Genomic DNA, 25,752 nt, shown 5'->3' on the forward strand with positions numbered 1-25,752 from the left:
GCTGCTGGTAAACCTGGTTAGCCAGGAAAACTGCTGCACAATGCTGCTGCTGGTTGGTAGCTGTTGGTGGTGAATCCTGGTTGGCCAGGAAAAGCTAGGCTGGGGAAAGACGCTTGTCGTTTGTTGCTTGCTGCTGCTGCGAACCCTGGTTAGCCAGGAAAACTGCTGCACAATGCTGCTGCTGGTTGGTAGCTGTTGTTGGTGAATCCGGTTTGGCCAGGAAAACTAAACTGGGGAAAGACGCTTGTCGTTGCTTGCTGCTGCGAACCCTGGTTAGCCAGGAAAACTGCTGCACAATGCTGCCGCTGGTTTGTAGCTGCTGAAGTGTAATCCTGGTTGGCCAGGAAAACTAAGCTGGGGAAAGACGCTTGTCGTTTGTTGCTTGCTGCTGCTGCGAACCCTGGTTAGCCAGGAAAACTGCTGCACAATGCTGCTGCTGGTTGGTAGCTGTTGGTGGTGAATTTTGGTTGGCCAGGAAAAGCTAGGCTGGGGAAAGACGCTTGTCGTTTGTTGCTTGCTGCTGGGAACCCTGGTTAGCCAGGCAAAACGGCTGCAGAATGCTACAGCTGGTTGGTAGCTGTTGGTGGGGAATCCGGGTTGGCCAGGAAAATCAAGGCTGGGGAATGCTGCTTGTGGGTGGGGATGCTGAGTGCCCGGACAGAAAGGGTGGTTTGGGTAGACCGAAAATTAGTTGGTGCGCCTCCACTGCCTGGTTGGGGGGTTTGTCCGTAAACTACGGGGTTTAACCTCTGAGGATGAGTTGGGTAGACCGAAATTTTGCTGTCCAAGGAGTCCAAGTTCCTCCACTCCTTGGTTGTGTTGTGGCGTCTGTAAACCACGGGGTTCAACCTCTGAGGGTGGGTTAGGTAGACCGAAACTTGGCTGGGGTTCCTCCGCTCCCTGGTTGGGGCTGCCGTTCGTAAACCACGGGGTTTGACCTCTGAGGGTGAGCTGGGTAGACCAAAACTTGGCTGGGATTCCTCCGCTCCCTGTTTTCGGGTGCCGTCCGTAAACCACGGGGTTCGACCTCTGAGGGTGGGCTGGGTAGACCAAAAGTTGGCTGGGATTCCTCCGCTCCCTGGGTGGGGGGTGGCGTCCGTAAACCACGGGGTTCGACCTCTGAGGGTGGGCTGGGTAGACCAAAAGTTGGCTGGGATTCCTCCGCTCCCTGGGTAGGGTGTGCCGTCCGTAAACCACGGGGTTCGACCTCTGAGGGTGGGTTGGGTAGACCGAAACTTGGCTATGGTACCTCCACTGCCTGGGTTGGGGTACTGTCCGTAAAAAAACGGCGAGGTGTTAGAACAATATTCGAAAAAAAAATTGATGGGTCTGCTAAGGTTTGGACTTAGCTTCGAGTGTTGGCAGGCTGTAGTCAAGGGTTCGTGCCTTCTAACGTTGGTGCACCATGTCTTCAACTACATCTATAACTCTGCTTAAAGTTGTTAATCATCAATTCAAATTGTCTTGGTGTGTTATCTTGGTCTTACTTATTTTTGCACCTTCTATTTACAATTATGGCTCTGACTGTTCTAAAGTCAAGTTCATTATGAGTTCATTACAGTCCATCACTCATTCCTTTAATTGAAAGGTTAACGTTGGTGAATGCCACACTTTTTGTTCCATGGATTCCTTTGTGTAGTTCAAAAGTGGAACTCATTATGAGTTCATTACATAGGCTAAGTTTACCTTCATCAGACACATGACAATACTCTATGGAAAGAAACGAAGCGCCTCATGGAAATCGTTTTGATTGTATCAGATGTTTTAGAGAATTATTACAAAATTAATTAAGGTTCAAATTTCGTACAATTTTTTAATGTTCCCCAACCATTTTTGTGGAAACGCTGACGATACAAAGCATACTTTTTGAAATCTCTCACTGGAATTGACAAAGCAGGAAAAATTGTTTCTACTGTCTTCAACTCGATTATTCATTATAATTCTCAAACCCTTCATTCATAGCAATGTTGTTCTGAAATACACTTACTTGTTTAATCGATCATCAAAAGCACAGATAGCTGCTCTCCCAAAACTGAGGTTAATTCAAGTAAGCATGGCGAATAATTCTGGTTTCAACAATATTAGTTCAAAATCTTTATTTAGACAAACCCAAACCTACAGCTTTTTGGATAAGGATCAAATTTTGGCTACCTAAAACTTGATTTAAATAAATCAAACATTATTAATTTCAATTTACGCACAAATTATGGAACTGTTATTTAGAAAAATTTAGAAATATGCAGGTTTTCAGGTTCTATTGTCAGTTTCTTTTCGAAAAATTTTTTTAATTAAAATTATATCTGAACAAGTCCATGGCATTATCATTTCGGTCCCCTATAGTACAAAGAACAACATTCGAAAAGCAAAACCGACCAATTCATATAAAATAAGGGGAGTTTGCCAAAGTAATTATCTTCCCTCATATTAGAAAGAAACTGGGACATCTCTGAAAACAAATTTATGCGCAAATATCTCGCATTTATTTTCCCAGCCTAAACTGTCTTCAACTCAAAATCAGTTCTTAAACATGAGGGGAAGTTTGTGTTTATTATTACCACACCTCCATTTTTATAAAAACAAAACTTCTGAACTAAGTTTCAATTGTACACATTTCCCCAATCCATTTTCCAAACCTAAATTTAACATGGACTCATATGAGTATTCCTTTTTCCCAGCTTATCTTTTGATCCAGTTTTATTTATTTCTGTTGAAAAGATACGATCGTGGTCGGAAAAAAGCAATCTGTGCATTTTTTGACTATTGAAAGCAAACAGCGCTATTAGAGAGTAATTACAAACACAAAGCAAAAAGATTGTGGAATCTAATTAAGCAGGTTGTGGAATCTAATAATTTTAATTGCGGATTCCAATTACGCAAAGTGTCAAACCTATTTACCCGAGCACTGAAGTATAATTACATTTGCCTGTGAAATACGCTTATAATTATCTCTCAGTTTATTCCACCACACACTTTTAAAAAAACAGCAATTTATCACCTCAAAATATTCCAAATCAAGCGATTTTAGTGAAAGTAAGTGTATTCCATAGAACGAATGTATTAACGTTGTGTTAAGAATCTATTTGCATAAATTGGCCAGTTATGCATATTTTGGGTGTCTATACTGATCAATAATGGCCAAACCAATGTTTACTAAGTATTTTTTAGCAACATTTATTGGTTTCCAATTATAGTTTCTCAACTAAGTAACAAATTAAACTTTTTTGCAGCTAAAAATCCTGCTGTAAAACACTGATTAATAAAAACCATTATTAAAGAAAAATCAGAAAATTAAAATTTTGAAAAGAACGAGCGTGGTATTAAGAGGTATATCTAATCCTTTTTGTCTTTCTTCGGGTTCGTTGGTACTGTAAAAGCAGGACGTGAACCCAAATTAATTCATTCCAAGTATTAACCCTCTTTTTTGCATTTTTTCACGGCTCTTATATTTCACAACAGATGTTATTCACAGTGCGAATCGGCTCTGCTTTTGATAAAATACATTCCCAAATGCAACATGTAACACTACCGCGCTAAACAAAGGCAACAGAGCTTTTTTAATTCAAACAGACTCACATCTACAAAACGATGTTGACATTGCAATCAGATGTTGTTAAAAGATTTCTCAACCTATAACAACGAAACCTGCAAAAACGAAACCTTTATACATTGTTAAGTGGTGACCAAAGATTTAGCAACTCACATCTGTATTCTCTGTTTTTGTCAATTTGTACAGTACCACATTCTTTTGACAATTTGTCGACAAAAAATTTTTTTAACTAGAATCAAATCATATTTTTACAAAACATCAAAGGGTTTGGAACTGCTCTATAGGATGGAAATGAAAACAAGAGACTGCAGTTGAAATGCAGCCAATCACACTTGGCTATAGATATTTTCAACCACACCTTGAAAAAAACCTATGGACTTTTTAAATCAAGTGACATGATTTCTTAGGTTCATTTCGATGAACTGTTTTTGTTTAACATTTATTTTAGCTACAATTGGTCTTCTTTGCTTTTTATCTCCCGATATCATAAGGTTTGTTACTCAGATACTTTCGAGGCCCTTTAAATGACGTACAGATCTGCAACTTTATCGAATCAGGTGAACAGGTTTGGCCAACTGAGTACTTCGGCTTGTCGAATGGAAAAACATATGCTTATCGCGTAAGAGGCTGCTTTGGATTAAATCACAGGAATTTGTAGCCGGCTTTGTTGCGAACTGACATCTCTGTTTTCACTAACCCTGAGAGGATGCATTTTGTGGTGTTTTGCGCAAATTTTTAACCAATAGAATAGCACCGTATGCAACGAAACGTTCGTCAGGAAAGTAGTTATTGCACTTTTTACGGACGTTTGCCAGTTAATAACAGGCAAACTGGTTTTCCTAAATGGGCTTACGCTGTCGTTTTTTAATGATTATTTTTCGCAAATTTGTTCTTTTCCTGCTTCATCTGTGGCATTTTGTACTTCTTGTTCTTTTCCCATTGGAAACTGTATCCAAGATCTTTTTTTGCTGTTTTGAAAATTTGAAGTTTCACTAGATTTTGGAGGGGTGGTCTTTCTGTAATTTAATGGTTTAGAAGCGTTGTGATTGTGACATCGATCCTTAGAGCCAGATCTCAGCGCATCACTTTTCCTGAAAACTTTTGTTCTCAAAATTTCAGATATATTGCGCTCTTGACATTTTTGAACACTCACGCTGTTCAACGGTTTCGAATCACTGTGGTTTGGCTTCATAGGTGATAAATAGATGATATAGCTACAATTAGCCAACAATTGTTTTCAATGGTAACTGCTTTTTCCTGAACTTTTAAACGTTGAAAGTCTACGTCACAAAAATGAAGAATGATGTTTAAGTTGTGGTAGTTAAATAGCTCAACACAACTGCTGCTCGTTTTAAGCATGGAGAATGCTTCGTTACATGCAGCATCAACGATTGCTCCGATGCACTCATTCAAGTCTTCGTCTTTCAAGAGGAAGATCTTCGACTTGTCTTTTCGATTTCGACAAAAAATGTTTAAGATCATTATTAAGACAAACCTAAATCTACAGTTTTCTGGATACGAATCATATATTGGCTACCTAAGACTTGATTTAACTAAGGAGAGATAATCAATTTCAATTAACACGTAAATGATGGAACTATCATTTATAAATATGCAAGTTTTCATAATATATTCTCATTTTCTTTTTCCAACGATTTTTCAAACTAACACTATAACTAAACGATCGCATATACATGGCGTTCTCGTCTTTTTCATCTATAGTAAAAAGAACAACATCAACATCGACAAATCATGTAAATACAGTTATCAGAGAGGAGCAATCCGAGCATGTTGACTAATGAAAGCAAACAGCGTTTTTATAGAGTAATTAAGAAGACAATACTCAAATATTGTGGAATCTAAAAAAGCAGTTTGTGAAATCTAATTATTTTAATTGCGGATTCCAATTACGCAAGTTGTCAAACCTAATTACTCGAGCACTGAAGTATAATTTCATTTGCCTGTGAAAAACGCCTACACTAATCTCTCAGTTTATTCCACAACACTGTTTTAAAAAACAGCAATTAATCACCTCAAAAATTTCCAAGTCAAGCGATTTTAGTGAAATTAAATGTATTCCAGAGAACGAATGTATTAACGTTGTGTTAGGAATCCATTTGCATAAATTGGCCAATTATGCACATTTCGGGGGTCTATATTGACCAATAATTGCCAAATCAATATTTACTAAGCATTTTTTAGCAACTTTTATTGGTTTCCAATTATAGGTTCTTAACTAAGTAACAAATCAAACTTTTTTTGCAATTAAAAATCCTGCTGTAAAACACTGATTATTAAAAACCATTATCAAAGAAAAATCAGGAAATTAAATTTTTGAAAAGAACGACGTGGTATTTAGAGTTATATCTAATCCTTTTTGTCTTTCTTCGGGTTCGTTTGTACTGTAAAAGCAGGACGTGAACCCAAATTAATTCATTCCAAGTTTTAACCCTCTATTTTTTGCAACTATTTTTCACGGCTCTTATATTTCACACTAGGTGTAAATTCACACTGCGAATCGGCTCTGCTTTTAATAAAATACATTCCCAAATGCAACATATAACACTACCGCGCTAAAAAGAATGCAACAGAGCCTTTTAATTTAAACAGACTAACATCTACAAAACGATGTCAACATTGTACTCAGATGTTGCTAAAAGATTACTCAGACTAATTTAGCTCAAGTTTTATTATTCTATTTCACAACGATAAAAATGCTGCAAAAACGAAACCTTTACGTTTATACATTGTTCAGTAATGTTTGACCAAATTTTTAGCAATTCACAGCTTTAGTTTTCCGTTTTTCTCAATTTACACAGTATCACTTTCTCTTGACAGATTTTCGACAAAAAAAAATTTAATTAGAATCACAACATATTATTACAAAACACCAAAGGAATTGGAACTGCTCTAAAGGAACTGAAATGAAAACAAGAGACGACAGTTGAAGTGTAATTAATTCATATTTTGAAAATGATACTTTGAACCACACAATGAGCCAAAAACTAGGAATAGCGTAAACGAAATGACCTGATTTATCCCGTTCTTTTCAAGGAGCTTTTTTATAACACTTATTTTAGCTACAATTGGTTTTCTTTGCTTTTTTCTCCCGATATCACAATTTTTTTTTCTGCAGTTTTTTTTGTTTTTTTTTCGAATCCGTTTAATCGAATTAGTGTTCTCCAATTTGATTGAATAAGGTGCAGAGGTTTGCGCAACTGAGCATTTTCGGTTGTTGACTGTAAAAACATATGTTTGTCGCGTAAGAGGATGCTTTGGATGTAATTACAGGAATTCGTATGAGGCTTCGATCACTGAAGACACTGCACGCGATCTGTTTTATCCTCCTTTTTCCCTAACCATGAAAAGATGCTTTCTGTAGAGTTTTGCGCAAAGCTTTACCCAAAAAGATAGCTCCGTATGCAACAAAACGTTCGTCAGGAAGCTAATTATCGCCCTTTTTATGGACGTTTGCCAGTAAATATTGCCGGCAAACTCTTTTCTGAAATGAGCTTAAGCTGTTGTAATTACGTTTCGATTGGTTGCGCAATTTTGATTTTTTTGTGCTACAACTCTTGATCTATTCCAATTGGAGATTGAAATCAAGTTCTTTTTGAATGGTCTCGAATTATGAAAATTCACTAAATTTTGTGAGTGTTACTCTTTTTTCATTTATTGGTTGATAACCGTTGGGAGTGTGACATCAGTCCTCAGGGCCGGATCTCAGCGCATGATTTTTTGCATCACTTGTTATGACAATGTTTGGGCCTTCGATTTGTTCGCAAATTTTCAGGACATAATGCTTGCTTGACATCCTTGAAGACTCAAGCTGTTAAACAGTTTTGAATCACTGTGGTTCGACCTTATTAGGTGATAAATATATGATATAGCTAGTATTAGACAACGGTTGCTTCAAATTGTAACTCCTTTTTCCTGAACTGGTAAACGTTGAAAGTCCATGTAACAAAATTGAACAGTGATGTTTAAATTGTGGTAATGAAGTGAGGGCGCAACACAACTGCTGCTCGTTAAAAGCATAGGGATGGTTGGTCACATACAACACTAACAGTTGATCCGATGCGTTCACTCAAGTCATCGTTATTAAAGAGAGATATCTGCGACATGTCCTTTAGATTACAATATATTAAGATTCTGTCAACATTGCTAGATTATCTTTTGAATATGATTGTGGCCTGGGAAGTAGAATGGGCGTCTACTTTGAGATAAGTTTTGCTCAACGCCAGATGGATTGCCAATTTAAACACTAGTTCGAGCTCATGTGTTGTGACTTTGCAATGTATTTTTCATTCGAAATAAGTTATAAACTTGTTTATGGGTATATCTAAGCTTATCATTTGCTCGCCATTGCCCAACCATCGTTGCACGAGGTTGAAGATTTTTCAAGATTTTCACGCGGGATCAATGAAATTGGAAGGAACTCGTTCGTCATTGAACGCCGTCAACAATGATAAACGAAATGTGTATATTGGATGATTTTAATTTCTGTTTTTGGCACTTTGAACCAGAATAGGGTTTTGTTGGGTTCTAATTTCTCATTTCCTTGAACTTGTAGATGTCTTACGGTTGCGTTTATTCATTTCTTTTCTAATGTTGCCAAACTCTTTCTCTGATTTTTTGTGATTTGATTTTTGGCAATTCTCGAAATGGTTTCTTCATTGCATTCAAATAAATAAGTTGTTTTCCTGCCAATTAAAACTTTTTGTTCGATGCTGTTGCCAGTTATTGAAATCCATCGGGAAATTCTCTGATTCTCTGAATGCTATTTCGAATTTTTTTGTCGCGTTTGCACTCTTTGCAACTCCCGGAAAAACCGTTGATGGCGCGGAAAATTTTGCTACCTGAGCCTACTACGTCACAATGGACGGTGGCGGCTTCCCTTGCCAGGAAAGGAGTAATGCGTCTCAGTCTTGATAACTGGGATTGACTTGGTGAGAAATTGTGTTGTGCAATTGTCATTTTCATTTCCTCTCTGATTGAAAACTGATCTTCTCGGTCATCTGCAATTGTGTTCACTAACCAGGTGAAAATGAAGTTGTCGAAAACGTCCAGTTCTTGAAGATCTGGAAAAGCTAGATCGTGGCAAACCCAGATTGAAATTCCCAAGATTCGTGAGAACTTTTCTCGAACAACCGTATTTCAGGTAACCGTACTTCAATTACAGGATAAGAAACGATTAATTAAACATTAAAGAGTTTATCTCCGAATTGAGTTTTAACGAAAAAAGAAAATGATTCCTTCGTTAGTTTTTGTGTTAGCGCTCGCGGTTGTCGGTGAGATAATAAGAAAATAGAAGTTTTCAAAGGAAGCGAATTTTAACGTCGCTGTTCATTGTAAATAATCAAAAACAAAACACATCTGATGGCACCTTCTAAAATCTGAAAACTTCAGTTGCGAGACCATGAAGATTAATAACAAAAAAATAATCAGAAAAAAGAAATCAAATTTGAATAAATACGAAAAAGGAGAAATTGGTGGGGGCTATAAAATTTAATCTATTTTATGTAGTCATTAATACAACAGTGGGAGAAGATTCAGATTTTTTTCTTGCAACTCACTCTGAAGACTAATTCTGTTAACGCTCGAAAATCTTGTCTCATCTGTCTCGAATTATTTATGATAGCTTTTTTTCTATGTGTCCCATTGTAGGAAGTGTCACATTGAAATTGTGTCAATTCAAAATCAGGAAAAAGATTTTTCTCTAAATATAGAGTCCCATATCTCAGAGAGGTCTTGGTTGATGTAATAAAGGTTTTAATCAAGACCAGATGATAAGTTTTTTCAATAATCAGGATAAAATTTTGAACAAACTTTTGTTTGCTCATTTGCTAAATATCTTTTAAAAATGACACCCTGAGACCTATCTTGTGACGCTGAAAAACAGTAAACTGTGTCTTCAGAAATTTTTGTGACGTTTCTAGACAGCGTAATAACAAAAGAAAGGAACAAGTGCATAAAAATGCAATTTTTAATGTATATAACTATTTTAATGATAGCATTTTTACTAAGTGAAATTTTGAAACTTCCTTTTTGTTGGAAAATAGTCTAAAAAAGTTTACAAAACCACTGGAACAGATTTCAAGAATTGCATTTGTCTTCAGAATTTGGCAATTTTTGCTTTTCATGCATACTGGAGAAACAATGCTAACTAAATGTCGTAAATTTTGAAGCGAAGACCGCTTCTTAATGATCGTCTCCTCAGCTCTGTTTAGCTTCCCATTTAAACAACATCGCATCAATATATTTTTACAAATTTTCAATAAGCATAAATCAGTTGAAATTAATTTGAGTAACCACGGAAATAACCTGAAACACAATGGAGACGAATTTTCCCATGATCTTGTGGAGAAGTCAATGTGGTCGGAAGACTTCAAATAATCATCCAGCCGTTCATTATCCAGAGGACGAACAAAAACTCACCAAAGTATTATAATGACGAATCAAGAATGGTTTATATTGAAGCAAGTGGAACATGGGAGCGTTCAATTAATTGCGTATATATTTAGTGGAAAAGATCGCTGTTCATTGCAAAAACTAAGAAGGAGAGGACAACAAATGGAAACGCTGATAAAAACGATGAAGGAACACAAATAATTTTCTGAAAACGCGCGCAAAAGAGTCTGTAAAAATTGGATTTGGCACTGCGTTCAGCCTTGGGAAATAATTTTTCAACAACAGTTAGCATTACACAGATTTTCTACGTTCAATACAATTAAAACAACGAACATAATGGACGAAGAAACAGAACTCAATTTTACAATGAAATGATTAGAAATTGATTCTATTCTGATTTGTTTACTTATAATAACAATTGTGGGTGTCTGAGAATCAATTCAAAAGTACACCAAAAAGCTCATATCAACTTTCTATCACATTTTTGGGATAAATATAGAAAAGGCTGGAGGAAAAACTTGGGTCAGCTGGGTCCAAAAATTGCCTTAAGCAGCTGAAGAAAGGAGATGAAAATGTCCGAAGGAGCACGCAGCATATAAAGAGCCATATAAGGAGAATGAGAACCGCGGACAACACAGAACATTGATTGAAAAAGACGGCCAGTTTAGTAACTTTGATATGGTGCAAAATAGGTGACAAAAGGGTCAGCAAAAAGGAAGAAAAGGTGTTTATGCGGTTTCTTCTTCAAATTGAGTTTAGTCCATTTTTTTATCGCTGTTTTGAAAATACGTTTTTTCTGTTCCGCTGGTAGCTTGAGTACTTGCAAACTGCTTTGTTGCCAAATACATGATAAATTGAAGAACATCTTGTCTTCATTATTACAAAATCAGTTGTTACAAATAATAGTCTATACGGAAGTTTTTTTTACAAAATTGTATCCGGAGAAAGTGAAAAAAAATCAAACTGAGCAGGTAAGAAAATCAAAATTGTCACTATGGACTTTGTTTATGCCACTTTTTGCTTCTCTTTTTTAAATAACGAATCAAATCGGAAAAAGGAACCCTTAAAATGTTTGAGGGTAAATAAGAGGACGTGGGGGCTGTAAAATTTTGATCTATTTTATGTGGTTATTAATACAACAGTGGGAGAAGATTCAGACTTTTTCTTGCAACTCTTTCTGAAGACTAATTCTGATAACGCTCGAAAATCTTGTCTCATCTGTCTCGAATTGAATATGATAGCTTTTTTTCTATGTTTCCCATTGTAGGAAGTGTCACATTGAAATTGTGTTAATTCAAAATAAGGAGTCCGTTATCTCAGAGAGGTCTTGGTTGATGTAATAAAGTTTTTATTCAAGACCAGATGTTAAGTTTTTCAATAATCAGGCTAAATTTTTGAACAAACTTATGTTTGCTCATTTGCTAAATATCTTTTAAAAATGACCCCCCGAGACCTGTTTTGTGACGCTGAAAAACAGTAAACTGTGTCTTCAGAAATTTTTGTGACGTTTCTAGACTGCGTCATAACAAAAGAAAAGAACAAGTGAATTAATATGCAATTTTTACTGTAGATGACTGTTTTATTGATAGAATTTTTACTAAGTGAACTTTGAAACTTCCTTTTTGTCGGAATGTGGTCCAAACAAAATTACAAAACCACTTGAACAGATTTCAAGAATCGCATATGTCTTCAGAATTTGGCAATTTTTGCTTTTCATGCATGCTGGAGAAACAATGCTAGCTAAATGTCTTAAATTTTGAAGCAAAGACCGCTTCTTAATGATCATCTCCTCAGCTCTGTTTAGCTTTCCATTTAAACAACTTCGCATCAATATATCTTTACAAAATTTTTATAAGCATGAATCAGTTGAAATTACTTTGAGTAACCACGAAAATCACATGAAACACAATGGAGACGAATTTTCCCATGATCTTGTGGAGAATTCAATGTGGTCGGAAGACTTCAAATAATCATCCAGCCCTTCATTATCCAGAGGCGAACGATAATTTACCAAAATATTAGTGAATTCACCAAAATTTTGACTAATAAATTCGTGGGGGCAGTAAAATTTAATCTATTTTATTTGGTTATTAAAACAAAAGTGGGAGAAGATTATTCAAATTTTTTTCTTGCGACTAACTCTGAAGAATAATTCTGATAACGCTCGAAAATCTTGTCTCATCTGTCTCGAATTGAATATGATAGCTTTTTTTCTATGTGTCCAATTGTAGGAAAGGTCACATTGAAATTGTGTAAATTCAAAATCAGGAAAAAGATTTTTCTCTTAATATAGAGTCCCATATCTCAGAGAGGTCTTGTTTGATGTAATAAAGATTTTATTCAAGACCAGATGTTAAGTTTTTCAATAATCAGGATAAATTTTTGAACAAACTTTTGGTTGCTCATTTGCTAAATATCTTTTAAAAATGACCCCCTGAGACCTATTTTGTGACGCTGAAAAACAGTAAACTGTGTCTTCAGAAGTTTTTGTGACGTTTCTAGACTGCGTCATAACAAAAGAAAAGAACAAGTGAATTAATATGCAATTTTTACTGTAGATGACTGTTTTATTGATAGAATTTTTACTAAGTGAACTTTGAAACTTCCTTTTTGTCGGAATGTGGTCCAAACAAAATTACAAAACCACTTGAACAGATTTCAAGAATCGCATATGTCTTCAGAATTTGGCAATTTTTGCTTTTCATGCATGCTGGAGAAACAATGCTAGCTAAATGTCTTAAATTTTGAAGCAAAGACCGCTTCTTAATGATCATCTCCTCAGCTCTGTTTAGCTTTCCATTTAAACAACTTCGCATCAATATATTTTTACAAAGTTTTTATAAGCATGAATCAGTTGAAATTACTTTGAGTAACCACGAAAATCACATGAAACACAATGGAGACGAATTTTCCCATGATCTTGTGGAGAATTGAATGTGGTCGGAAGACTTCAAATAATCATCCAGCCCTTCATTATCCAGAGGCGAACGATAATTTACCAAAATATTAGTGAATTCACCAAAATTTTGACTAATAAATTCGTGGGGGCTGTAAAATTTAATCTATTTTATTTGGTTATTAAAACAAAAGTGGGAGAAGATTATTCAAATTTTTTTCTTGCGACTAACTCTGAAGAATAATTCTGATAACGCTCGAAAATCTTGTCTCATCTGTCTCGAATTGAATATGATAGCTTTTTTTCTATGTGTCCAATTGTAGCAAAGGTCACATTGAAATTGTGTAAATTCAAAATCAGGAAAAAGATTTTTCTCTTAATATAGAGTCCCATATCTCAGAGAGGTCTTGTTTGATGTAATAAAGTTTTTATTCAAGACCAGATGTTAAGTTTTTCAATAATCAGGATAAATTTTTGAACAAACTTTTGGTTGCTCATTTGCTAAATATCTTTTAAAAATGACCCCCTGAGACCTATTTTGTGACGCTGAAAAACAGTAAACTGTGTCTTCAGAAGTTTTTGTGACGTTTCTAGACTGCGTCATAACAAAAGAAAGGAACAAGGGAATTAATATGCAATTTTTACTGTAGATAACTGTTTTAATGACAGCATTTTTACTAAGTGAACTTTTGAAACTTCCTTTTTGTTGGAAAGTGGTCCAAACAAGTTTACAAAACCACTTGAACAGATTTCAAGAATCGCATTTGTCTTCAGAATTTGGCAATTTTTGCTTTTCATGCATACTGGAGAAACAATGCTAACTAAATGTCGTAAATTTTAAAGCAAAGACCGCTTCTTAACGATCATCTCCTCAGCTCTGTTTAGCATTCCATTTAAACAACTTCGCATCAATATTTTTTTACAAAGTTTTGATAGGCATGCATCAGTTGACATTAATTTGAGTAACCACGAAAATCATCTGAAACACAATGGAGACGAATTTTCCCATAATCTTGTAGAGAATTCAATGTGGTCAGAAGACTTCAAATAATCATCCAGCCGTTCATTATCCAGAGGACGAACGAAAATTCACCAAAATATTGTAATGAGGAATCAAGTGGTTTATATTGAGGCAAGTGGAACATGGGAGCGTTCAATCAATTGCATATATATTCAGTGGAAAAGATCGTGGTTCATTGCAAAAACTAAGAAGGAGAGGACAACAAATGAAAACGCTGATAAAAACGATGAAGGAACACAAATAAATTTCTGAAAACGCGCGCAAAAGAGTCTGTAAAAATTGGATTTGGCACCGGAGAATGAGAACCGCGGACAACACAGAACATTGATTGAAAAAGACGGCCAGTTTAGTAACTTTGATATGGTGCAAAATAGGTGACAAAAGGTTCAGCAAAAAGGAAGAAAAGGTGTTTAAGCGGTTTCTTCTTCAAATTGAGTTAAGTCCATTTTTTTATCGCTGTTTTGAAAATACGTTTTTTTTGTTCCGCTGGTAGCTTGAGTACTTGCAAACTGCTTTGTTACCAAATACATGATAAATTGGAGAACATCTTGTCTTCATTATTACAAAATCAGTTGTTACAAATAATAGTCTATATGGAAGTTTTTTTTACAAAATTGTATCCGGAGAAAGTGAACAAAAATCAAACTGAGCAGGTAAGAATATCAAAATTGTCACTATGGACATTGTTTATGCCACTTTTTGCTTCTCTTTTTCAAATAACGAATCAAATCGGAAAAAGGAACCCGACAAATGTTTGAGGGTAACTAAGAGGACGTAGGCAGTGTAAAATTGATTTCCTGTCGAAATGAGAAACGGGTAAAAGCGAATCAATTTGAGTGTAAATGATTTTCATAAGGAACAGGCGAAAAGAAAGGCTACTAGTAATTATTTAAATTTTAAATGAGTTTAGTGCTTCTTTAAAATGAGTTTAGTCAATATTTTTTTCTCGCTGTTTTGAACATAGGTTCTTTTTTCGTTTCATTTGCAGCACCAGTACTTGCGAATTCCTTTGTTCCTACAAACAAAAAAATTGAAAATAATCTGCTCTTCATTATTACAAAATCTGTTATTGCAAATAACAGTCTTTGTGGTAATTTATTGAAAAATTATAACAGGAGAAAGCGAAGAAACATCAGACTAACAGGTAAGAATGTCCACATTTTCATTGTGGACATTCTTTATGCCACTTTTTTCTTCTCCTTTTTAAATAACGAGTCAAATCAAAAAAGAAAAAAAAACAAAATAATGAGGGAAACTATGCGGATATACCAGAAAACTCATTTTCTTTTGAAGTTACTTTTGATTCAATCTTTTTTTTTTCATTTTGTTTACAGTTTTATAAGAACGATTTTGAAATGATAAACAACGAACATTTCTCAAAGAAGGGTTTCTCATTCATCCTTAGAGGTCAGGATAAAAATAAGAGATTACGGATGAATTGCGGCCTCTTTAATTCTTATTTTATTTAACAGAAGCCAAACTTATTTAAAGCTCTTGTGTAAGATTAGATGTATGGGAATCAGGTCTTCTGATTTTATGTTTTCCGCCAGGGGGACTGATTTTATTTAGCAGCTCTTGTGCCTATTATTTTTTGTTTTTGTTTTACTGAGTTGCTATTCCGCATTAAAACTCTTCAAAGCATTTGTAGGTACTTTTTAACTTGTCTGAAAGATGTATCAGATGATTGCAGACTATTGTGCAGCTAAATACATCGGTTGAAAATATTTGATGGCCATTAGAGGATGTTCTGAATTTGATCACATTTGTTCGCGAAAGGCATTGCTTGCGTGATTAAATTTTCGCGACCAATTTGCTCAACTCGGAATGGAGTATTTCTATGATCTTTTGCGCAAATTTTGAACCAACAATGTATAGCGTATGCGGAAGAACGTAAATGATAAAACCACAATTCTTATAAAACCAAAACTTACTGAAGTTTGGGAATCAATTGAGCTAGTAAACTGCTGTTTGTAGACTCGCTTTTTTGTTGAAATATTCTAAGGATTTGCTGCGCAAAATTCACCATTTTGTGCTCGTTCCTTTGAAATCACTTCCCGACGAAAATTGGAGGTACGCTTTTCTTTAGCTGGCTATGAATTGCCAAATTTCATAAGATTTCGAAGAAGTGAAAATGCTTTTAAAAATTTATTATTTGAATTGGTTTGAATTGTCATTTTTCACAAGATTTCGAAGGAGTCAAAATGCTTTAAATAATTTTTTGATAGTTGGGAGCGTGATATCAGTCCTCATTGCGAACTTCATATTTGTTACTGCGTCTAAAGGTTTCGGTTGCAACTCTGAGCACCATTTGGTAGAATGATTTTAGCAACCATTCGGTAAACGAACGGGTGCAATAGAACTTCTGATCAGATTTACCAAGGTTTCAATTTTAAAATAGTAATGCATGATATGCTAATGATTGTTTCCCGAAAACCGGCGCAAGTGTTTTTGCTGTTCATTTTGCTGATGGTTCTTTTGATGGTGTTTATGTAGGATTGGCTGAATCAGAATGTTGTATCCTTGTTTTGGTTTTTTTGTCAACCATTGTTTTACTTTGCAAAAATTGGCTAAATTGAAAATGAGGAAGTCCTGATAAATGCTCTGAGTTCATGCTCTTTTTTCTATTTTTTTTTTTGCAGCGAGCAATAGTTGGTGAAAGGATGTGAAGGAACTTAGATTTTGCCTGATATCTCTCTTTATCTCTCTCTCTCAATCTCTCTCTCTCTCTCTCTCTCTCTCTCTCTCTCTCTCTCTCTCTCTCGTGGAATACTTCCAGCAGCTTTTTCTCTTTTTTGCTGGAATCAAAGTGTTCATTTGGACAAATTTTTTATTTTTTTAAATGTTTTTCTGCACTTGTTACATTTATTCTTTTTTACTTTGTTAGGTGCGGAGTGTTCAAGAAGGAATATTTTGTTCCGATTTTTGACTCCCTAATATTTTCAACTATTTTTCTTAGCCCCTTTTTTCCACACAATATGATATACTGTAAAGATTGGCTCTGCTCTAATACAGTTCTTTTAATTATGTACTATTTGACAGCTCTCTAATCTCTTAATTTATTTGTATGATTTTTTTCCAACCCGGGCCGAGTCAGCGTTAAAAACATGATTTTGCGTTGAAATTATCGTAGATCTTACATTGTTTTGTCTTGAATTTAGCGTAAACCTCACATAACTTTGCGTTGAAATTAGCGTAGATCGTACATAAATTCATCGCATTCATTGTCAATTTTGCATAATTTTGCGTTCTTATGGATAGATCTTACATAGTTTTGCGTTGAAATTACCGCAGATCTAACACAATTATGTAAGTCCGACTGATAGAGAGCGCAGTTCTTAAGCAAATTCTAGAGTGGTAGAAGAGGAGATTTGTAGAAGAGGAGACAAGTAAGCAGGAGGTCAGTGGTTCGAGTCCCATTCCCAGAGGTCTACGAGTTGACTTTTTATGAGATCTACACTGTATTCAGCGCAAACTTATGTAAGATAAGCAATAACTAGCTTTGAGCAGATTGAAAATTCACCGCATGTTTGTTAAATAATTTTGTTTGAATGGGTTAAATTTATGTCTGTAAATTCAATGCATTCGGAGCGAAATTATGTAATAGAATTGCCAAGTTTCCGACTTGTCAACGTTAGTTGCCGTTTATCTTACATAATTTGGGCAAATTTCCTCAGACCTGGAACCCCAAGTAACTGTTGCTGTCATAAGTACTCTGCACTGACTCAAACAAAAAAATTTTGATATTCATTATGTTACAGTCAATCCGTTGCAATTTCCATAAACCATTGTTTAAGCGCCACAAAGTCAATAGCATGTGGTTATGTTTTATCCGAAGTTTGGGCAAATAGCTCTCAAAAAAGATTAATGTAATTTATACAGATTTGTTTTCATAGTTCACATAGAGAAATCTAGGTGCAAAAACTGCCAATTTTTTGAAGCTTTGTTTTACTTTCAGCAGGAAAGTTGCTTTTAAATAATTGAGCAATTCAACCCAAAAGCGCTTGGCACCAAATTACGAGATCGTACGCAACAGCTACGCCATAAAAAATAGCCACAAAAATATATAGCACATAGAACACTGAATGCAATTTGAAACTGATCTGAACATTTTTGTAAGACTCACACGTCTTAACTACGAATAACATCATCGGAACAAAAACACAGTTTTGGAGATTTTGCGAAAGTGACGTTACCCGATCCAGGACTTTTATGAACCCTTTGGGGTGCGACATTGCCACGCAGAAAACTGCGAAAAATGACGCAATCGAAAGAACAGACCGGATCCAGGATACTGCTGGGAAGTTCAACACTTCGACCTCGTTGTTGGTTGTGACCTTGAGACCGAACTTAGCAGCGATCAGTTGACCTCTAGTCTCCCAGAATGACTCGACCATGCCACTGATCATGTGGTGCATGGCTGATCCGAAGGTCAAGTAGGACACTGTGATACTGACCATGATGAAGAATTCCACAAAGATTGACACTATGCTGTACTGAGGATGGTCTGCCTCTATCACTGCGCTTAGAGGGATGGTCGAAATGTCACCTGAAAATGTCAACAAAATATTGTAATGTTAGAAGGTTGAGAGAGGACAACTTGCTGTAGTTTCTGTATCTTAAGACCAATTGGTGGTGTAATGGTTAGCACGCTAGGCTTACAAGTGAGAGATGATTTTTTTTCCAATTCAGAACTGGTCAATTTTTGCAGTAGTTGCGGCTACTTGGACCCCCTAACATATAAATTAGGTAAACTAAGTTAGCGAGTTCAGCTATTAACATTTTAACCGTCTCATGTTCAGAGTTTAGCAAGAACTTTTCTTGATTCTGTTTTAAATACTTAAACTACAGACAAAAAAGTTACAATTTTGACTATTTCTTATTCCAATTTTGGTATAATACCACGCTTTCTGAACTCTTTTTGCCTTTGTAACTGAGCCTGCACTAGTGTAATGTCATATAAGCTAGACAATACTATTTTAGTCAGCCCTTTTTTATGACTTTTTCATGTGTCAGTGAGACATCAGCGAACTATATTTTCACGTTTTCTGCCTTTCTTCATAATTTTTGAAACCTCGAAACAGCCAAGGTTTTTAAAAGTATAGCCCAGCCCCCAGTATGAAGGCACCAAGTACTCGGGGTTTGAAAATTCAACTAGTAAAAGGGTGTTCTAACCTTTATCGTGAGACTTTTCTAAGGATATAGCATCGCACGTATCTCCCCCACTCGATTGACCCCCGCCCATTGACGACGATACAGACACCGATGCCGGGCTAATAGTCGACATCAAAGTCGGTTTCGGACAAGTCGCAGTTTGAGGAACTATCTTCAGCAATGTCCAGCACCACATGATGTTGAGAAAGAAACAAGTTGTAAGTCCTAAGATCACTGCTGCATTCAACTTGCGGATTTGGTCAGCTTTCGGTCTGATTCTCATGAAGAGGATTGGAAGGATGTTGATGATTCCACCGATGGCCACGGTTCCCATCAAGAAGGGTTCCCCAGTCGCGGACCAGTCGTTTGTGTATTGGTTGTCAACTTTGGCGCCGACCAGGAATGTTATGACGACGCATGCTGCAAACATGCATCCTGAAAGAAGCAAAACGTAGTTGTAAGTTGAAGCAAATTTAATCAGGAAAATGTTTGGACAATTATAGTGTCTTCTCATGTGTTTTATACATGGGTTTTCTCCGGAAAAATTGAACACACACACACGCACGCACACACACACACACACACACACGCGCACGTACACACACACACACACACACACACACACACACACACACAAAGGAAAACTTTCCGTTTTCCATAACCAATTGTAAACAAACAAAACTATTGTTTTTCTTAAAGATAATGATTTGTATAGCCTAATAAGAGAGAGGTTTAACCATTGTGATTATCATATGCCATTATGTCAAAAAATATAAGTGTAGAAGAAATCAACTCGCCTTTTATGAGAGTAAGCAGCGAAATGACAGGTTGTACCAGAAACTGCAAGAACACAACTACAACAGTCAATACGAAACAGAACACAGGAATCATTGCAATTCTGTTCAGACCTAGAATGTCCGCGAATGCCTGGCTACCCGCCAGGGCATAGCTGATGAGTACAGACACAAAACTGATTCCCAGGACGATGTCGAAGCAAAAAGCACCCACGGAGTTGAGGAACAATTCTCCAATCATGTGTAGGTTCGGTTTGACCACCGGAATGTCTAAGTTGTCAGCTGAAAACAAAAACAAGGATGAGTTTTGGCCTATCATTTTTGATACTATATGGTTCCTAAGCTAACTTAACGGTAATTTTGAGGTCGTAAAATGACGTAAACATCAGAAATCTATATAGTTCAGGTATAGGTTACGAGACTAAGATGAAGTTGCTGAGAAAATTTGACATGCGTCGAGAGCCGAGTAACATTTCGAGATGTAAGTCAGAGATTCAAAGACACTTTAGCAGAGTCCCACAACCTTGCTTGAAAAATGATCTTTGCAGGTTTCCAAATCTGACATTTTAACCTCTGGCACTGCAGTGACCTGGCTTCTTGAATTTAAAGCTTGCACGTGAGTGTTTCAAAAGATTGGTACCTTTCCGCCAGTAAATTCTGAATTCACATTTTTGCGGCAGGTGGGGGGGGGGGGGGTGAAGAAACAGTTCCTAATTCCTAACCGAGATGGCTCTCGAAGTCGAATTCGTCCGAGAGTACGGTCGGAGCATCAGAATCATCCGTCTGGTCCTCGTTTGCAGAAGTGGTTCCAGCCATTGGATGCTCATTCTCAATCACGGGCAATGCCTCGAACTTCACATTCGATCTAAACGCCCTGTGCAAACTCAAACCAATTCCCGGGAATTTACATAACAGGTGACTACGGGTACCGAACTGGACCTAATTATATTGATAGGTACCATGACTTACAAACCATTCTTTTTACAGATAGAATCCAAAGCGCTCATTTTAATTTTCCATTTGTGGTTGAGATGAAGAAAGCCGATTAAGGTACCAATTAAAGGAATAAAGCAAGTGTGGGGAATGGTCACTTTTAAAAAGAATTTTAAAAAGAGAAAGTGACAAACATGAGTAAAGTTACTCAAAATAATGTCGCAAGGTGAGACAGTTAAAACTAATTTAAAATTAGATTGAATGGAATTTTGATGTGATATTTAAATAATGTCTGCGTCTGATATCTTTTCAAAAACAAGTGAACCACAAATTAGGATGGTTATGTTAGAATGACTTTTACAAAAAAGAGACGAGAAAAAGTGTTCAAAAGAAGCACAACCTTTCTTGGCAACTTGAGTTTTTTTTTCAAGTTGAGTTCATTTTTGGGGCACAATTGACCTAATTTTTGCGTCAAGTTGTCGAGTATTGGATAAACCAAAAATCAGCAATTTTTAAAACGCTTACAAATCAGTTCTTCGAGTCTTGCCAAGAGTCACCCCCACGAAACTACTACAGCCGATTGCAGTTTATTGTGGGCCTAGAAGTAATTTGAGGGAAACTATATACCGTTATGCACATCAAACCTGAGCCCTCCCCCACAATATTATCGTCCAAATATTTGCCATAGGGATATATAGACTAGTGATGAAGCCATTTACAACTGGGGGGGGGGGTTCAACTTTTTTTTACAGAACAGTAGGAGTTCATGACAGTTAGTAGATAGAGAGCTGTATTGCCAAAAAAATCATGATTAGGGTCCTTGAAAATGTTCTTTAATAATGAATTTAGGTACACGTAAACCTATTTTTTTTTGAAAAAAAAGACATTAAAAAGTCAATTGAATCATCAATTGTGAAGCATCTTTGCAGGACAAAATGTAGAAAATTGAAAATGTAGAATTTCTCTAAATGTTATCCAACAGTTCATTAGTTATCTTTTTGTTCATAGATTTCTCAATTAAAATCATTTTGACATAGTAAAGTTTTTTATCGAGGCTGGCAGATAACGTCAAGTCGATGAGTCCGTCTCCAAAATATTTATGAAGCACAAAAGGTGCAATTCATTAGTTGCAACTTCAATTATCAGTACTTCAGTTACTGATCTTAAGAGCAGTTCACTTTTTCTAGTTGCAAACATTTTGTCACTAAAACATAAGTTCGAACCCAAAAACAGATAACTGCTCTGAGCAGACTTGCGCTCCCTTGTATAAAAAGGAAAGGAGGTGTCCGTATTGTAAAACAGGATCATTAAATACACTCGATGATCATGTTGTTACATGCCATGGCAGGGGAATTCTGATTTCCCGGCATGACCAGATAAGGTACAAAATTTTGTTCGCTTGCAGCGCTGCCAACCTGTCGCCAGTTTGCGAGCAGAAAAACTTGATACCAGAAAAAAATTCCTGGCCTGGAGATGTGTATTTACCTTGATGGTCAGCTTGACAGCCAGCTATCCTGGATGTAACCATTACCTCCGCACTGCAACCCAGTATTACTTCAAATGCGGCGAGGACGCCTGGTTTTGCCCTGAGAGCTGCCGAAGAAAAGAATTTTGAACAATATTCCCAACGATGTGCCAATATAGCTGTTCAATTCATTTCCACGGCTTTTGAATCATTTGGTGCTTTCTCTGAATTGGTGAGAAGGACATTGAATTGAACAGCTCTATTCATTGACTACAGATGCGTGCACCCAACTGATTTGAAAGTTGCTTTCACCAGGATTGCTCCATCGGTTTCGGTCACACTAATGCGAGGAAACACTATAATGTTGATAGCAAGAAGTGCAGATCTGAGTGAGAGCCAGTAGCAAGAGGTGGGTACGAAATGCCAAAGGGGACAGAAGCTATCTTGATCTTTTACCGCCAAACGAGAGGGGGCTCAAGTAGCGGCAAAAATTAATAATAGCTCGCTCAAAAAGTGGGTATGTATATAGAAGTTGAAAAGATCGAGTGATAGTTTTGCAGAATGATTGCTTCACTTTTGAGGCTGAACTACTATGTCACCCAATGGGAGGGGACCTAATTCATTAATGGATTCTTCGCGACTCATCCAATGAGAGTGGAGTTGAACAAATTGCCTGAGTAAACGAAAAAGACGGAAGCAATTGATAAAATTAAAGAACAAGAGGAGACGGTTAACTCAATTATTAGACTGTTGATTTGAATCAGAACCCAGTCAGCAATAAACTAAGTAATTTACATTTAGTTTCCTTCTACTATAGAAATTGCTTTCAATTACCCCCAATGAAAGTTAAAATGATTGTCTTCCTGATTTTTATCTGTCTTTGATTTGAAAAACGAGTTTTCGTAAACATTGACTTGACTGTTGGTACCTTTACATGTTTCTCAATAGGGTCCAAAAAATTTTTAAAAGACGTGAAAAGAAAATTACAAAAGGAAAAAAAAAGTAAAATAAAAAAGAATGGCACTAGAGCAGTTTTGCAAAGAAAAGACTGGACAATTTGTATCCAGCTGTCATCAGATGACACAAACGTATTTTGATTTGAAACATAAAAAATTAATTATTCACGAAAAACAGAGCTGTTCACATGTGAACTCATTTTTTGTTTCGACAAAACAAAATCCTTGCATGACTATTTTCAAAGTTTTTGTTTATGAAATTTTTCAGGCTAATTTAGCCAGCAAGAAAGCAATTCATGGAGTTTGACATAGAACTCGGCATAGAAAAATGCTAATTACAAAACAAATTGCAATACCATTTTTTATTACATATTTTGAAAAAAAATCAGCGAAGCTTCTTTAGAATTTCATATCTTCAGGCTCAAGCTAGTCATTATTAAAACAACTGCTTAAAAATCATATCGGTTTATTACTGTCTATAATTAATTCCAGTGAGTATTTTCTATTAAGATGTTCTGAATTTCGAAATTTCATAGTAAAGAGTGACAAGATCGGAGCCTGGTCATTGAAAAAAAATCTTTTTAAAAGTGAAATTATAAATTGATTAATATTTTACCCTAAATCAGTTAATAAAAAGTCCTGTTTCAACTTACCCACTTGCACTGTGTGGCACTTTGCTCTGCTGTTGCATTTTGTGGAAATACGCAATTTGAAGCAACTCTGTAAACACCAACATAAGAATGCACTGCATGAGGTAGGACCCTATGAAGGGCACCAGGAACGGAATGAACCCAGAGTGGGCCAAAGTCACCGGAAGACCCAAAATGCCAGTGCCCAAAATTGTGGCTATGGTTATGAAGTAAAACTGGATATACAACAAAAGCGCCATTTTTCATACAATAAAACTTTTTGTTTCAATTTTGCAAGCGCTGTGTTTTAAAATCTCTTTTGATAAATATTGGGTGATAACAATCTACAGCAAAAAGTGCAAACTCTCAACATCAGGAATTCGAAATAACTAATAAGTTAGGTTATAATAAAATAGATAAGTTTATTGTAATCTTTTTTCTTCTGGGCGTGATAATTTATTACATTTCAAACTTGCAAGAAAAACTACTGCGCAAGTTTTTAATGCGTGTTAACAGATAGAAGAGCCAATTTTACTACCATCCATTAATTTAAAGAAAATTGATGTTATCCTCAGTTTTCCTGTTGGAACGGGGCGTTTTTTGTTCACATTTTGAGGGAAAATATTAGGAAAGGGAACTGGGAAGTAAAGAAGCTATTGCAAAAATAGTACTGGAGTACAAAAAATGGTCTGGTATCTAAGCTTTCAAATGTATACTGTAGCTAATTACAAATCGCGCATACAAAAAAATAGTCTATTGCCTGTACACTTTAAAACATGTATTTTTCCACACTTATTTTGTACATTTGCACTTTTTTCAGGCCTTTTGAAGGATGGGTTTTATCTATTTTCCATTACTGAGAAGGGAAAATCTTGACAGTGAACTAATAAAGCACAATCGAAGAGGAAATTTGACCCGCGTGAACGGGAAACGATACAATCCTTAGTAAATACTGGGAATAAGTAAAAACGATTTTTTCCTACATTTTCAAAGAAAAAAAAGAGGAAAAAGTAAGAAAACTAATCGAAAATTTGCATTTAAGCTTTTCGCTCTGGTTTCAACGTTAATACATGTTTAGAATTGGTTTACATTGGTATGTAAAAATGTATAAGGCGCCCAGGTCGAAATTGGGACAAAGCTTATGCTTGTATATGTGTGTGTATGTGTGTGTGTGAACAAAGGTTGAACGAAAAAAGTGGAATAATTTCCCCAAAGAAGGAAATTGGAGAATAAGGATAAAACACACATGCTTTCCACACAAGGCGCTTTCAATTTTGAAGTAATTTTTTTATGTTGATTTTGTTGTTTGGTTGCGTTCGCAAATTCTAAGGATAATTTAGCCGAATTGAAGCACAACATTGGGTTTAGCCGAAATGTATATTTTCACAGATCATTAGAAAAAACAGACTTAGGAGAAAATTATCTTATGCTATTGAGTGATAACAGTACTTTTAGTTTTCAATTGGCTTTTAACAATCGAAGTGTTTTGTTAAATAAAAATGGGTATAAATGCGTACTTTTAACTATTTAATTTATTCCTCAAATTGACTGACAGTTATTTGACTCATAGCGCATTTGTCAGCGCATTTCTTACATAACTTTCAGCGAAAACGTCGACCCGGGGTCGCTCAATTATCATTATTGAAAAATATTGTGCACAAAAAATCATATCAGTCCGTCAAACGACGCTAAATGAAATATCGGCCAATTGAACTTTCAAATAAGAGTTTTTCATTGATTGCTCCCTAAAGAAAGGTGCATATACGTATATGCAATGTGTATATTTATACATGCATGTCTGTATATACATATGTGTATATATGAGCGAGCAATAGACAGGTTATGCACACAAGGAGCTCTGAGGAATACATCAAAATACGTATATAGTGTATAAATGTTCACACATATTCATCGATGAGTCTGAGTTTCTAAAAACGACCCCCCCCCCC

The 25,752-nt window shown here is 36.0% G+C and overlaps 1 protein-coding gene across 2 annotated transcripts; it reads right to left on the reverse strand.

The window, feature by feature from the left end:
• Positions 1-17,836: 17,836 nt before the first annotated feature.
• LOC142350050 (uncharacterized) lies at positions 17,837-25,059 on the reverse strand. Of its 2 annotated transcripts, none has more exons than XM_075401962.1 (5): positions 23,828-25,059; positions 20,543-20,694; positions 19,824-20,102; positions 19,048-19,461; positions 17,837-18,421 (listed from the first exon to the last, which is right to left on the reverse strand). In XM_075401962.1, the coding sequence occupies exons 1-5, from the start codon at positions 24,061-24,063 to the stop codon at positions 17,862-17,864; spliced, it is 1,641 nt and encodes a 546-aa protein (XP_075258077.1). In that variant the 5' UTR covers positions 24,064-25,059; the 3' UTR covers positions 17,837-17,861. The 2 variants fall into 2 exon arrangements, with proteins under 2 accessions (XP_075258077.1, XP_075258078.1); XM_075401963.1 differs by having other exon boundaries at positions 20,543-20,685; positions 23,828-25,057.
• Between the last annotated feature and the right edge of the window lie 693 nt (positions 25,060-25,752).

Source organism: Convolutriloba macropyga, chromosome 11 (assembly GCF_964194025.1).
Source record: "Convolutriloba macropyga chromosome 11, txConMacr16.3, whole genome shotgun sequence".
NCBI classification, from domain to species: Eukaryota; Metazoa; Xenacoelomorpha; order Acoela; family Convolutidae; genus Convolutriloba; species Convolutriloba macropyga.

Bases quoted from the DNA above. Each gene is read 5' to 3' on its own strand.
- LOC142350050 (XM_075401962.1), bottom strand. From the start codon at position 24,063: ATGGCGCTTTTGTTGTATATCCAGTTTTACTTCATAACCATAGCCACA. The intron at 20,695-23,827 runs GTAAGTTGAAAC...GAGTTTGCACAG, and splicing joins GTGCCACACAGTGCAAGTGG to GGCGTTTAGATCGAATGTGA. The intron at 19,462-19,823 runs GCGAGTTGATTT...TGCTTCTTTCAG, and splicing joins GCTGCTTACTCTCATAAAAG to GATGCATGTTTGCAGCATGC.